Source organism: Equus caballus, chromosome 15, assembly GCF_041296265.1.
Source record: "Equus caballus isolate H_3958 breed thoroughbred chromosome 15, TB-T2T, whole genome shotgun sequence".
Lineage (NCBI taxonomy): Eukaryota > Metazoa > Chordata > Mammalia > Perissodactyla > Equidae > Equus > Equus caballus.
The window spans coordinates 30,609,780-30,625,825 of NC_091698.1; the positions used below are offsets into that span (position 1 = coordinate 30,609,780).

The 16,046-nt window shown below is 48.6% G+C and overlaps 1 protein-coding gene across 2 annotated transcripts in view; it reads left to right on the forward strand.

The window, feature by feature from the left end:
• The first annotated feature begins 6,756 nt into the window (after positions 1–6,756).
• Positions 6,757–16,046, forward strand: part of FBLN7 (fibulin 7) — a 44,763-nt gene continuing 35,473 nt past the window's right edge. Inside the window, exon 1 of one of the 2 annotated variants that reach the window (XM_023618734.2) lies at positions 6,757–8,038. In XM_023618734.2, coding sequence (XP_023474502.1) covers positions 7,964–8,038 — 75 coding nt within the window. In that variant the 5' untranslated portion in view covers positions 6,757–7,963. The remainder of the gene's footprint in view (positions 8,039–16,046) is intronic. The other variant, XM_023618733.2, reaches the window with a different exon arrangement.

The window sequence follows — 16,046 nt, forward strand, 5'->3', positions numbered from 1 at the left end:
CTATGATGTTTGCACAATGACAAAATTACCTAACGATACATTTCTCAGAACATGATCCCGTTGTTAAGTGACGCATAATTGTACATGAAACAAAAATTGAACAAATTAAAGGGAGAAATGAATCCACAATTTTAGTTGGAGAGATTAACATTATTCTCTCAGCAACTGATAGAACTAGGCAAAAGAATCAGTAAAGGGGCCGGCTCCGTGGCCGAGTGGTTAAGTTTGTGCGCTGTGCTGCGGCGGCCCAGGGTTTGGATCCTGGGTACGGACATGGCACCGCTCGTCAGGCCACATTGAGGCGGTGTCCCACATCCCCCAACTAGAAGGACATGCAACTAAGATATACAGCTGTGTACATGGGGGGTTTTGGGGGATAAAGCAGAAAAAAAAAAAAAAAGATTGGCAACAGTTGTTAGCCCAGGTGCCAATCTTTAAAAAAAAAAAAAAAAGAATTAGTAAAGATATAGAATACATGAATGATTCTGTCAATCACCTTGACCTAACTGGCATTTATAGAATACTGCATCCAACAGAATGTACATTCTTTTCTAGTACACATTGCATGTTCACCTGAGTAGATCATATGTTGAACCATAAAATAATTCTAAATAAATTTAAAAAGATGGAGAATATACTGAGTGTCTGACCACTGTTGAATCAAATTATAAATAGATAATAAGCTATCTAGGAAAAAACCAAATAGGTGGAAATTAACCCAGTTAAGTAACCCATGGTTCAAAGAAAAAAATATGAGGGAAATTAGAAAGCATCTTGAACTGGATGAAAGTGACAACACTACATGTTAAAGTTTGTGGGATGAAGCAGAAGCAGTGCTTAGAGGGAATTTTATAACTTTACTTATATTAAGAAAGAAGAAAGGCATAAAATCAATGATCCACACTTCCACCTTAAGAAGCTAGAAAAAGAAGAGCAGAGTAAATCCAAAGAAATTGAAAGAAAGAAAATAATAATGTATTAACTCTATTTTCTGTATTCTGTTTTTTTCAATTATTTTACTGAGGTCATATTGGTTTATAACATTGTGTAATTTCAAGTGTACATTATTATGTATCAGTTTCTGTATAGACTGCATCATGCTCACCACCAAGTCTAAGTTTTATCCATCACCACATATATGTGCTCCTTTACCCCTTTCACTCACCACCCCCCAACTCCCTTCCTCTCTGGTAACTGCTAATCTGTTTTCTTTATCCATGTGTTTGTTTATCTTCCACTTATGAGCAAAATCATGAAATCTTTGTCTTTCTCTGTCTGGCTTATTTTGCTTAGCATAATACCCTCAAGCCCCATCCATGTTGTTGCAAACAGGATGATTTTGTCTTTTTTATGGCTGAGTAGTATTCCATTGTGTATATGTACCATAGCTTCTTCATCCATTCACCAATTGATGGGTTGCTTCCACATCTTGGCTGTTGTGAATAGTGCTGCAATGAACATAGGGGTTCATAAATCTCTTTGAATTATTGATTTCATGTTCTCTGGATAGATACCCAGTAGTTGGATAGGAGGGTTGTATGGTATTCCTATTTTTAATTTTTTTTTATTAAGGTTATGAAAGTTAACATCCTTGTGAAATTACAGTTGTACATCATTATTAGTCATGTTGTAGGTACACCACTTCACCCCTAGTGCCCTCCCCCAACCCCCCTTTCCCCTGGCAACCACCAATCAGTTCTCTTTGTCCATATGTTAACTACGACCTATTTTTCATTTTTTGAGAAATCTCCATACTGTTTTCCATAGTGGCTGCACCAGTTTGCATTCCCACCAGCAGTGTATGAGGGTTCCCTTTTCTCCACATCTTGTCCAACATTTGTTATTTTTTGTCTTGGTGATTATAGCCATTCTGATGGGTGGAAGGTGGTATCTCACTTGGTTTTGATTTGCATTTCCCTAATGATTAGTGATGTTGAACATCTTTTCATGCGCCTGTTGGTCATCTGTATAATATCTTCTTTGGAAAAATATATTCTTGATGATCTGACATCAGGGGCCTTGTTGATTAGGGAGGGACTGCCCCACCCAGGGTTTCCAATTCATAGAGATAGTAAACGACTTGCCTTTGATAGGCAAACCAACCAATTTGAAGTCCATGTGACCCGCCTCTTTTTATCCTGCAGTCTGGGACACTATCCCCATGACAGTCTCTCCAGGGCTAAGTACCAACTGGCTAGGGACCATCCCTCTAGGCCAGAGCCTATTATTACTATAGTGTTCTAATGGTGATTTTTCTATTTTTTACATTTTTCTACATTTATTGATTGTAATTTTTCTGTAAGGAAGAGTTGTTGATTTCCCCCCTTTTATTTACTTGTTCAGTTATTTATTCATATCAGCATGAGCTCAGAGATTTGGATTCCACTGCATGAAACAGAAATCCAACCAGCAACTTAGCAAACAGGACATCTGGAGGTAAAATGGCACAGGGCTGGCAAAGCTCAAGGAAATCATCAAGGCAGTGAGCTCCCTCTACCTTTTCTCTTCTAAAACCTCCATCCTAAGCACTTGACTCCGGTCCTCGTGGTCATAGAATGGCTGCCACACCTCCAGGCATTGGGTCCAATGCTCCAGGCAGAGGGAAGGAGGACAGACACCAGTTGAGTCTGTTTCTTTTAATCAAGAAAACAGTGGCTTTCCTGGAAATATCACCCAGTGGACTTCACTTACATCTCATTAGCCGGAACTAGGTCATACAGCCAAGGGAGTCTGAACTAAGGGAGTCTAATTGCAATGGAGTCTGAAGAGGTGGTAGTCAGGGGTATTTTTTCTTTTTAAAGATTGGCACCTGAGCTAACAACTGTTGCCAATCTCCTTTTTTTCCCCCTGCTTTTTCTCCCAAAATCCCCCAAGTAGATAGTTGTATATTTTAGTTTTAGTTGTGGGTCCTTCTAGTTGTGGCACGTGGGACACCGCCTCAATGCGGCCTAATGAGCGATGCCATGTCCGCGCCCAGGATCTGAACCAGCGAAACCCTGGGCTGCCAAAGCGGAGTGAGCAAACTTAACCACTCAGCCACGGGGCCGGCCCCATCAGGGATGTTTTTAACTGGGTACATTAGAGCTCTGAACAAAAATCAGATTGTGTTGGTCAGGGAGAAGACTGGATATTGGGTATTCAATATCCTCTCAGTGCCTTCCACCAGAGATTGTGTGCACAGGCTCAATCGTGTGTGTTTCACCTCATGTCCTGTTAGAGCCACACTTCTAGAGGCAAAAATATTTTTAACTTATTGCCAATGGTCACTCTATCAGTCAAAAGCTAAGAGATGGTTTGCTAAAGTTAGGATAACTTGAAGAGGATTTATTTACAAAGATGTGGACGGGATGCAGAAGTACCAACCAGGAGAGAGCCCTATCTCAGGGCTACTAATGCGGGGCTGTTACTATCTCTAGGCGAGGTGGATGAGAGGGAGAGAGGCTGCTGGAATCTCCAAGGAGAGAGCTGAGGAGAACAGGTCATCTTGAAAAGAGCAGTGATCTTCTATTAAGGGCCACAGCCAGCTTGACTCAATCTCATGACCTCACTCTTCTCCATCTCGTCTCCCACTGGGCGCCCCCACTGGCCAAACCCAACCAGAGGACAGAGAGCAGGCAAGCCTGTCGATGCAGCCCCTGTGGTTGGCCTCTGAGACAGAGCGCAGGGAGGGAAAGGGGGCAGGGGGCATCTGGAAGGGCAGGTAGAGTCACCTGGCAAAGTCATCCTATTGTGAACAGTACTGAGTATGAAATTCTAGACCCAGGAACTAACTTTGACAATTCCTTGGAGGTTATTACAATTCAGCCTAACTTGTATAGTTATGATCTCAGTTTGTAGTCAAAATATATCCTTGAAAAATTACTCCTGAAGCTAATTTTGATATATCTGCCTTACAAAATATCAGACGTTGTTCTAGGGGGAGAATGAGCCACTTCTCGTGTTTGGTTTCTCCTGCAGTGCGATGTGGCAGAAGTATGCTCTTCGGGATCAGACACACCCAAACGTAAATCCTGTTCCTCCCAATTACTAACCCGATGTTTGATCTTGGGCAATTTACTGAAACATTCTAAGCCTCCGTTTCCCAGTCTGCAAAATGGGGATAATAATGGGACTTATTGCCCTGGGCTGTTGAAGGAGAATAAATGAGAACACTCATGAAGTGCTTAACAGAGGGCCTGGCCCGTGGTAGGTGCTCAAGAAGTATTGGTTCCCTTCATATGTTGTCCCAGGATGAGGGACCATCCGAGGCAATTTAAGCAACGTCCCTTTAACTAAGCACCTACTATGTGCCAGCCACTGTTAGGCACTTTATTTTCATTATTTTGAAACTTCATAATAAGTCTTCAGATAAATACCATTTCCACTATATAGAGAAGAAACTGAGGCTTGCAAAGCTTAGAAGAGTTCAAGGCCACACTGGCAGCAGAAAGAGGATAAGATTGTACCCAGGCATGTCTGATGTCAAGGGCAGTGTGTCCTTGGCTGCATCCGCCCCTCTGCACCTTCCAGAGGCATTTGGAAGTCACCGTGAATGGCACTCACGGATTCGCAACGTTTTCTTCCTCCGGCAGATGTTAACTGGTGTTGGTCTTTAATCACGGCACAATTAAATGTTTTCCTACAGTTTTCATTTTATGAAATTGGAAACAGTTTCCTAGGGAGAAACGTGTCTTCTAGCGGTCATGACATCATCCTCAAGCAAACAATCTCTTCAGAGTTCCGCACAGGGCTGCACAGTGTGGCTGGCTAGGGCTCTCAAGGGAGTGGGAAAGGATGACGTAGCGCCTTACACGGGCCGTGCCTGCAGCTGGCACTGGATAAATATTTGCATGATGAATGAATTGGACTGTTACGCACTCCTGCTAGAACACCTCCCCTCCCCGTTCCTACCCTGTTATCCTTTGTTCCTGAGACCCTTTGTAGGTGCTTAGTGGCGGCTGATGACATTAGGAATCACAGATGATGTGGGGTGAAGGAGAGAAAGGCAGAGAAGCACTCCGAATGAGCGGTCAGCAAGATTCAGCCCTAGAGAAGCCCATGAAACCTCGAAGGGTGAGCAATGTGGTGTGGGCACCAGGAGGGACCCTGAGGCCCCTAGAGGACAGCTCTGGTGTGACTGCTTCAGACTGGGTGCTGCTTCGGGTCGAGTCTTAAACAGATTTCTACAGAGGATCTTCCAGTCTCACTTTGCATTCCGACATCACACAGGCAACACGAGTGTATCAGTGCACTCATGCCAGGAGACGGCGATCGATTCAGGCAACACGAGTGTATCAGAGCACTCATGCCAGGAGACGGCGATCGATTCAGGCAACACGAGTGTATCAGAGCACTCATGCCAGGAGACGGCGATCGATTCAGGCAACACGAGTGTATCAGAGCACTCATGCCAGGAGACGGCGATCGATTCAGGCAACACGAGTGTATCAGAGCACTCATGCCAGGAGACGGCGATCGATTCAGGCAACACGAGTGTATCAGAGCACTCATGCCAGGAGACGGCGATCGATTCAGGCAACACGAGTGTATCAGAGCACTCATGCCAGGAGACGGCGATCGATTCAGGCAACACGAGTGTATCAGAGCACTCATGCCAGGAGACGGCGATCGATTCTGCCGGAAAACTTTAAAAATATTTTCTTTACATGTATGACCCTCCCCAATCCCCCAACACTCCAGAATATTCTCTTGAAAGCTAAATATTAGAAGAAACAGTATAGCCGATAGGCCTATCTTATTAAGCAAAGGTTAAATTTTGGAGCCCTGAATATAGGGCGCTTGGCTTATTTTCACGGTCTGTCTGCTTTTAGACAGCCGTGACGCGTCCTGGGCTGCGCAGGGCCTGCCTTGATGACTGCAGGTCAGGGCAGCTGAGGACAGAGAGAAGGGACAGTACTGCCGGGGCGGTGGGACCTTAGAAGGTTAATTCAGACCAGACACCAGAACGCTCAACGGAAGGCAGCCGCAGGACAAGAGTAACAAATGGAAATTAGTAAATAAGGAAAAATAAAAAACCTTGTTGAAACTTAGAAACACTTGAAAAGTAAAAAAAAAAGAAAAAAAAAGGAAAAAAGTCTATCTTGTAAATAAAATTCCTGAAAGCCCATGATCGTGTACTTGAGAGAAAGATGGGAGAAGGTCAAAGGCAGGTTGTCCTGGAAACAGCCCAGCTGCACTCCAGACACCCCAAGACCTGAGTTTGCTTCCCTTGGGCAAGAGGCCACCCCCACCCCCACCCCTCCTGTTTCAGCTCCGTCCTCCGTGAAATCAGGAGTGCCCTCCACCTTTATGAACCCATGCAGAGGGCATGAGGAGACAGCAGAAGGCTCGCCTCCATCTGCCGATGTCTGGCTCCCAGCGCACAGCCAGGACAGGCCTGAGAAGGCCTCCAGGGAGGTGGCCATGTAGACACGGGGGGAAAATACAAAATAAACAAGGCCACGTTGACCAGAACGAATCCTTTCGTGGGACAGGGAGTACAAAGAGAGAGGGGGACACTGGGCTTCAGCATAGACAGCAAACACATGAGAGACCTGAGGGGCAGAAAACCACAGCTCCCACAGGCTGCCCGGACTGGGCCACTGCTGCCCGCTCCCTCCACCTGGCCAGGGAGAAGCAGCGTTCTGCCCAGGTGTCTCCTCAAGGTGCTGAAGCAGGAATGCAACGCGAGATCCCATAGGCCTGCTCTCCCTCCGCCGGCAGGCAGGGGGCGGGAGAGCACGGGAGGATTTCCCGGGTAATGATGCTCAGGTGGCCAGCTAGCACCATGCCCCATGCTTTTCAGGGGACTCCAACTTTCCTTCCCGCTTTCCAATGGAAGACAGCGCCTGCTCAGAGGCTGCGGTCTTCTGAGCTTCCTTCCTTGAGCTCTGAGTGGGCTCTGCTAAGTGAAATGCGGAAAAGGAAAAACAGATTTGAGGCTTGGCCAGACTTGGTGTGCACCATGACATCTGCTGTGTTGCCTTCTGAAAACATTCTTCCAGTAAGAACTTAACGCTTTCCAGGAGCTTGAGGTTGAGACCGTCTGGTTCCTCCCACGGCCCCTGGATGCAGGGGACTTCAGTCGGCTGCTGTCTGCCCCTCCCAGGGGCATTTCCCACATGACTTCAGCAAAGCCTCCAACGTTCCGATAAGCCGGCCTCCATTTTAAGCTGAGTTTCTCCTTCTGTCTGGGGAGTGGGGGACTGTAGATTCTCAGTCACAGTGCACGTGTGTCCTTGGACCCCAAGAGCATTATTTAAAAGGTCCCCAGTCTACTCGGATGGAGAACTCAGTCTAACTCGTGTGAAGTTTGCGAAGCCCATCTCCTGGCCAGCTGGTCGTGTTTTCTGAATGCCGCGGAGGAAGGTGTCCGTGCGCCGGCTTTGAAGTAGGACACACCCGGATTCGAATCGCCACTCTGCCACTCGTTGCCGGGTGATGTCAGCCTCAGTCTCCCCAGTTGGGAAAGGGGACGGTCAGGAGCGGCCCCGCCCAGGGGGGCTCCCAGTCTCCCGCACGCGTGCGGGGCACCGGCCGCGCTGCCTCGGCCGCCCTTCCCGGCCGGGGCCCTAAGGATGCCCGCGCTCGTCCTCGGCGTCGCGCCCGGCCTCCTCCGGGAGCCGCGCGGGTTGGGCGCGCTCCCAGGCGCATTCCTGGCCGGGCAGCCCCTCCTCCTCGGCCTTGGCCAAGGGGCTGGCGCCTCCCCGCCTCGCCGGGACTGTCTCGTGCGGGCGGCTGCGGACGCTCGTGGCCGCGGGTGCTCCAGGGTCGGCGCGCGGCGCACCTGGACCCGAGACTGCGCCTCCGGAGCCCGGCGGCCGGGCTGCGCGCCGGGGCTCCCTCTCCCTCCCCGCCGGAGCCGCTCGGGACCGCGCGGCGCCCTGCGCCCTGCCAGGGCGGCTGCGGCATCGGCTGCGACAAACTGGGCAGCGAAGGCAAGGTTATTTCCCCTTTCCCAAGCAGAAAGGTTCCGATTGGCAAGATGGTGCCCAGCTGTCCCCGCGCGCTCTTCCTTCTGCTGCTGCTCCTCGCCTGCCCCGAGTCGCGGGCTTCCCAGGTCAGTGTCCCTCCCGCCTCTCCCCTGTCCCGCTTGCAGGGGAGGCAACGCCAAGGCCGGAGGACCTGGGCTTGCCCCATTCCACGGGCATGCTCGGGTTGGGGGTTTGGAGCGAGCCTTGGGCTGGGCTTCAGTTCTCAGAGAGAGAGGTGTAGGGTCCCCCGTCTGTCACCTCAGCTGCATCGCTGGCCCGGCGTCTGGGAGAACCCGGCTGGTCTAGCCGAGCAGTTGGTGCCAAAGCCTCGGTCCGCTGCGGACCGGGCTCGTCGTGAGAACCGCGGTTTGGAGGACGATCTCCCTAGGATCTGTGAGACGTCCGTCTTTCCTGGGTCTCCCCACGAGATCCGGGTCGCCCCATTGGGGTAGAGAATGTCCCCTCCCTCCAACCTCCAACATTTAAATTTCGAACTGAAATACCGTTCTTACCACTACCAACTGTTAAACACGCACAGGACTTTCTTAGCAGTTCTCGACGTTTCCAGGCAGGGGAGGCTGGGGTTGTGCAGCGGTCTCCTCTGGAGTCCGCTGGGCCTCAGGTTTGGGACTGCGTTTCTTCCCACACATACGCGCAGCTTGCTGTTTGGTTTTTCTCCCCTTGCCGTTTGTGTTTGTTGGAGTGGCACTGGATTTACTTACCAGACCGGATTCACCTTTATGTTAACCAGTAAGAACTGATGGTTAAAATTAAGGTAAGAATGCAGAGAAAAACACGTCTTCCGAAGGTGAACCTGGAATTGCGGAATTCAGAGGCACCCACCACCAGACTCTCTCTGGAAGCCGGAGACACCGCCCTCTGTGATGGGCGTGGCCTGTGGGCTGCGGCTGCCACCCCAACAATACCGACCACAGCAGTAACAGTACCTGAAGGCGGAGGGAAGGAAAGCCTGAGCGCCTGATGACTGCCAGGTTCTTGCTAAGCAACTTCCAGCCTCTTAGTTCTCGGGGTGGCCCTGTGAGGTGGGGACTGTTGTCATCCCATTTTGTGGATGCGAGATCTGAGGCCCAGGGAGATTGTCACTTACTCAAGGTCACGCAGCCAGGAAGGATGGGAGTAAATTTAGTCTCTCTCCAAGTCTTTCGCCTTCCCCACAGACACTCGTCTGCAGACTAAATTCCTCAACCAGACAGGCATGTCCATGACCACCCACAAGCCCCTGGGGTGCAGGAAGATTCCAGGCGGGGAGAGCTCAGTTCCAAGCAGACATGGTGGGCGTTAGTGCAGAAGTGGTGAGCGGTCAGCGAAGGAAGCCGCTCAGCCGCTAGGCTGCAGAGGCCTGGTCTGGGGCCACAATGAACCCACCCAGCAGAGCGAGGGGTCTCCCACCCACTTTGCAGATTACAAAACAAAGCAAAACATCAGGCCCAGAGCCCAAGGCCAGAAACACGGGTAGGTGTATCCTGAAACCAGCTCCCCAGCCAGGGTGAGCGGAGGGGCGGGGGGCAGGACGTGGGATGAGCTTCTGGGGAGCCCTGCCCTGCCCTGCCCTTACCTGATTTTGTGGCGCTAGTGCTGTCTCTGGAGCTTACCTGGAAGACAGGGGACACTGTGGCAGTTTTCAGATGCTTGCGGCTGCTGCAGAAGCAGAGAAGTGAGCTGTCGCAGCCTCTGTACCTGGGAGATCCGGGTCAAATCCTGCCACATCCAGGCTTTCTCAAATTCCTGTCTTCTAAATCTGCAAAAGCACCTGCCTCCTGGGGTTTGGTGGGGTGGGGGGGGCGGGCAGAGGGAAGGCCGCAAAAGGGATTGTCCGCAGAAATTGGTTTGAACCTGTCCTTCATCCAGAGTCCTGTGTGGTGGAGGTGGGGGGTGGGTGGCTCTCCCTCAGCCCATCTCGGGGAGCCTCAGGAGCTCTCTTTACCTCATTCCCTCTCATCTTTTGGGTCTCTGCTCAAATAAGTGCCCCTTTGCAGAGGCCTCCCCAACCCTCTCTAAACAGGGCCCCTCTCGTCCCTTGGGTTTTCTGAAGGGCTCTGGCATAGCACTGATGATGTTCACAATGGTTTATTTGGGTAAGTTTTGAGTTTATTGTCTGTCTTCCCCACTACAAGGGCCCAGGGCAGGGACCACACCTGGGGTTCTTGTCCAGGGACCAGCACATGGTAGGGGCCCAGCGGAATCAATGGGGCCTGGTCATGGTGGTACTGGTCCAAGCAGGATGGGGCTGGGCAGTCTCTGAGTGGATCTGGCTGTGCATCAGGTCACCTAGGGAGCTTGTAGAAATCCTGATGCCAGCCTCACCCCAGAGATTCTGCCTCAGTTGCTCTGGGTGGGGGCTCAGGGTGATGCTGATGTGTTTTTTAGAGTTGTCCCCAGTGATTCTAATGAAGCAGGAGCCTGAGACCCGGGGGAACCTTCAGAGCTGAAAGCCGTGAACCGACCTAGGAGAGGGCCGAGGGCAGGGGAGTCAGGGTGAATCCCCCGGGGTTTACCTGATCAGAGTGTAGTGGGAGCCCGGGGCTCTTGGATCCAGTGGTAAGACCTGTGGAGACTCGGCAGGAGTCAGAGAATGAAGTGTACCCGTGAGACCGTCTCCCACCACAGAGGAGATGGACCCAGGGACCCCCAATAGAGGCGCCGGGCCTCCTCGTGGCAGCAGCCCACAGCCCTGTGCAGGGTTTGCCTGTTTGCCTGTGAATGTGCTCACTGCGTTGTGTTAGGTGACAGCCCAAGGCAACCATGATGGGTGTGTATCTGTGTGTGTGCCTGTGCCTGTCTTTATGTGCCTGTGCCTGTGACTGTGTGAATGTTTGAGTGACTGTGTGTGTGAGGGTGTGTGTAGGGGCGTGCATGTCTTCGTGTGTGTGTGTGTGTGTGTGTGTGTGTGTTACAGGTGGTAGAAGCTGCTTTTGCCAAGGGTCTGGAGTAGTGAACTTGGGGTGACCGACAGTCTCGTTCTCCCTCCTGCGGTCCTCCATGGCTTTTCACATGTGTCCCTCTTGTCAGCACGTCTGTCCTGAGTCACCGTACAGGTTTTTTGTGACCAGCTGATGGAGAGCAGGTGGTCACGGGGAAGGAGGCAGGTGGAGCGGTGTGGGGATCCCACGAGTGGAGCCCTTTCTCAACACCACTGCCCACTCTGTGGCCTTCCCGCTGGAAGAGAAACAGCCTTGCTGGGGAGACAGGAAAGAGAGAATGTTTAGCACCCCCCCACGCCTCATCCTCTTCCCCCAACAACAGCTCTCAGCCTCCTCCTCGCCTGTGGGGTGGGGGTGCTACGGTGTTTCAGGAGGTTTCCCCTTCTCCAGAACCTCTCCTGTGACCAGATGTCACAGGGGTCCAAATTCCACCGTTAGAGGTTCATTCTTTTGGTTGCCTGCTCCCATTTGATACATTGCTTTTTACAGTTGAAAGGAAAAAAATGTTTTTGGTGTACATTTCCCTGACTTTAACCATAGGACTATATTCTGTATGTGATCACCACCAGCACAGTCAGGAGAAAACAGGCCCACCACCCCAAAACTACGTCACGCTGCCCTCTGTAGTCACACCGTCTACCCACCCCAGCCCCTGGCAACACTGATCTGGTCTTCATTAGAGAGTTGTCTTCTCCACAATGTCATATAAGCAGAATCAGAAAGTGCATAGCCTTTTGAGTCTGGCTTCTTTAACTTAGCACAAAGCATTTAAGACTCTTCCGTGTGGTTCTGGGTGTGCATCGTTCATTTTTATTGCTGAGTAGTATTCCATCGTGTGGACTTAGTACAATCATCAGTTCACCCATTGAGCTGGATGGTACCCATGGTGTCATTTCCAGTTATTAGCTGTTATAGATAGAGCTGCTAGAAACATCCCCATACAGCTTTTTATGTGAATGTAAATACTCACTTCTCTTGGGTAAATATCTAGGTGTGGGATTCCTGGGTCATACCGTGAATGTTTCTTTACCTTTGTAAGAAACAGCCAAATTATATTCCATATCTGTTGTATCATTCTGTGATCCCACCAGCAATGTATGAAAGACCGGTTACCCTGCATCCTCACCAGCACTTAGTATTGTCAGGTGTGTCCGTTTGTTTCCAAGTCTTTCTAATAGGTATGTAGTGGTATCTCTTTGTGGTTTAAATTTCCATTTCCCTAATAACTAATAATATTGGGCATCTTTTCATGTGCTTATTTGCCATTTGAATGGTCTATTGGGCAAAGTGTCTGTTTAAGCCTTCTGCCCATTTTTAAATGGTTGTCTGTTTTCTTATTGTTAAATTTTGAGTATTCTTTATATATTCTAAATACAGCTACTTTTTGGATGTGTAAGTTGCAAATATTTTCTCCTAGTCTGTAGCTTGTCTTAACAGCGTCTTTCCCAGAGCAAAGGTTTTAAGTTTTAATGGAGTCCAATTGATCAATTTTTTATTTTTATGGGTGGTGCTTTTAGTGTCAGGGCTAAGAACTCTTTGCCTAATCCCAGGTCATGAAAATTTTCTTCTTAAACTTTAGTAGTTTGCATTTGCACATTTAGAGCTATGATCCATTTTGAGTTGATTTTTGTATAAAGTATGAGGTTTACGTTGAGGATCACTTTTTGCAAATAGATATCCAATGGTTCCAACCCCATCTGTTGAAAAGACTGTTGAATTGCCATTGAATTGTCTTAGCAACTTTGTAAAAAGTCAATACTTCATACATGTATGGGTCTATTTCTGCCCATAACACACTATCTTCATCACTGCAACTTTGTAGTAAGACGTAAAATCAGGTAGATTATAACATTTTATTATTGAAAATTGTTTTGGCAGTTCTAGCTTATTTGTCTTTCCATTAAAATTTTAGAATCAGCTTGTCTATCTCTTTGAAAAATCCTGCTGGAATTTTGATTGGCATTGCGTTAAATCTATTGATCTGTTAGGGGTAAATTGGCCTCTTAACAATACTGAGTCTTCCAATCTGTGAACATAATATGTCTTTCCATTTATTTAGATCTTTGATTTCTTTCATCAGCATTTTTTAGTTTTTAACATATACATGCTCTGTTAGATTTATATCTAAGTATTTCATTTTTGGATCTAATTTAAGTGGTATTGTTGTTCTGAATTTTCATTTCCAATGGTGTGTTCCTAGTATATGGAAATCCATTGGACTTTTTTATGTTGATCTTTCTAATCTATGTGCCATTTATTTAGCCTTATTTCACTGACTACAACTTCCAGTACTATGTTGAGTAAAAGAGTGGACATCCTTGCCTTGTTCTAGAACTTAGAAAGAACACTTTTTTTTAACATTAAGTGTGATGCTAGCTGTTGGTTTTTGTAGATGCCATTTGTCAGACTAGGATTTCCTTCTAGTCATAGTTTGATAGAGTATTTATTATGAATGGACGTTGAATGTTGTCACATGCTTTTTCTGCCTCAATGGATATGACGTTATGGTTTGTCTTTAGTCTATTAATAAGGCAGATGACCTTGATTGACTTTCTAATTTTGAAACCAGCCTTACATTCCCAGATAAACCCTAATTGATTGTGGTGTCTTATACATCTATATTTCTAGATTCCATTTACTAATATTTTGTGAAAATTCTTGTATCTATGTTCATGAGGGATATTGGTGTATAGCAGGGTCAGCAAACTGTGGACCATGAACCACATCCAGCCCACTACTGGTCAAGTCTGGCCACACCAATCCATTGACGCGTCATCTCTACCTATCATCTCATTGCTTTTTGCATTGCAATCAGGGAGTTGAGTGGTTGCAACAGAGACCATATGGGATGCAAAGATGAACATTGTTCCTCTCTGGCCCTCTCTCTGCACATCCCTTTGTTTGATTCCTGGTCTGTAGTTTCATTCTCCTGTCTTTGCCCTGGTTTCGTTACCAGGGTAATGCTGGTTTCATAAAATGACTTGTGAAGTGTTCCCTTTGCTTCTGTTTTCTGGAAGAGACTGTGTAGAATTGCTGTCAGTTCCTCTTAAAATGTTTGGTAGAATTTACCAATGAAACCATCTGGACCTGGAGATTTCTTTTCTGGAAGGTTTTTAACTGAATTCAATTTCTTTGACAGATACAGAACTATTTTATTTAGCTTTTTTTTGCTTTGGGCGATTTTTGGTAGTTTGTGGCTTTCAAGAAATTGCTCCATAGTCTTCTCTCTCGAGGCAACTGCTTTTAAATACCCTGGAGGTGACTCCACATTTCTGAACAATTGATCTCCTGTAATGACAGATGAATGCTTTGTTCCACTGTTCACTGCAGGGCCAAATAGTCTACTATGATTAACTTCCTTTCTTGTGTAACTCTTTGGTTTTCCTGAACTTTTTTTCTCTTCTGCCCCGTCCATCATCTACATGAGCACAATTGTTTCCAAAAGCTCTTTGCTCTTTGACGTTCCATCAGGCTGCCTGTCCCTGGAGCCCGTCCTCCCTGGGCCAGCTGACCCTCTCTGGGCTCCTGGCCCTGCGGCTACCCAGAGACTTTGGCCTGAGCTGGAGTTTACGTTTTCTAGATCATATGTCTTCCTCTTTCTTGGCTTACTCCCTTGTTTTTTTGAACACATCCTCGGGAAAATGATTTTTTAATCCACTATCGTTAGGCCTTCCCAAATCACTTTCCTGCTGTAGAAATTCCCCTTTTTCTACAGAAAAACTTGAAAGCAGTCAACGGTAGCACCATTGTCCCCATGCTGTAGATGGGGATCCTGATGTGGCCAAGAGAGTGGCAGCTGAGTCCTAATGTTGGGAGTGAGAGGAGGAAAGGTGACCCTGTCCCCTGTCCCCCCTGACTGAGTTGGGGGAGGGAGGTGGGGAGGGTTTGAGACCTCTTCCTTAGTCTGAGAACAAATGAGATGAAGAAGGGTGGGAAAATGACAAGCCAAGAGTATCCCTTCCCCAGGTGGTGTGGTCGGCTCATCAGTGTCACAGTAACTGCCGGTGTGGATCGATTGCTTGGGGCTGCTGGGCATCTAGGTCGAGGCGGGTTATTGGTCACTGTAGAGCTCAGTGTGAAAGGCCAGCATGATTGATTAGTGGAGTCCGCATGGTCACAGCACCAGGAGTATTTGCCGCCCCTACAGTAGGGATTTTTATACACCAGCCCTTGTATTATATGAACACATGGAGACAAACTGAAGTGACAGGGATGCGTGAACCATTCCGATCTAAAAAGAGGTATTTCATAAAACAGATATTTGGTGCCTACAATGGCCCAGGCACTGGGAACAAAACAGACAAGGACCCTGCTTTTGGTTTTGAAAGAGCAGCTCTGGATCCGGAGTTGGCAGACCAGGGTGGCAGTCTGAACTGGGCTCAGCTGGGCTGTTCTGCTAATCACCTCCAGACCCAGCTTGTCTGGACTGGACTCGCTCACTCCTCTCTGGACAGCTGCCCAGTTAGCTGGGGCTGGCTGGCGCAGGGTGGCTCACCTGGTGCATCTGGGCTCCGCTCCACGTGGCCTCTCAGCTCCAGCCGGCTAGCCCGGGCTTTTCACATGGTGGTAGCAGTGGGAGAGGGCTGAGACTGAGCAGAATACACCAGACTTCTTGAGACACAGCCTTGGAACTGGTGCCAAGCTTCCACTGCATTCTGTTGGCCAAAGCAAGTCACAAGACCAGCCCACCCATATCCAGAGATGGGAAAACAGACTTTTCTCTTGATGGGAAGAACAGCAAAGCTTCCTTGCAAGTGGTATGGATGTGGTGGGGGACAAGGACTGTGCCATTTCTGCAAACCTTCCATCATAGTGACCCCGAGATTTACTCCCCACAGGCACCTGTGTTTAGATGAATGGGGGGAGTCAGGGCGAGGATGGGTGACAGGGAGCCCTCCCTGCCATCTTCTGCTTTCTGCAGCAGCTGACATCTTTCCCTGGCACCTTCGGGAATGGGACTCAAGTCCTGTCAAGGAAAGCTTTGATTACAGAGAAGAATGGAGGCCCCTTTGCTCCCTTGGGGCACTTTCTGGCCCCAGGTGCTCTGGGCAGTAAGGGTTGAGAATGTGGCCTGAGACGTGACCAGCTGGTGCAGGAGATGTGCCCGGGCAGTGCAGTGGTTTCTCAGGTCGGCCTGGAGTCCTTCAGTCAG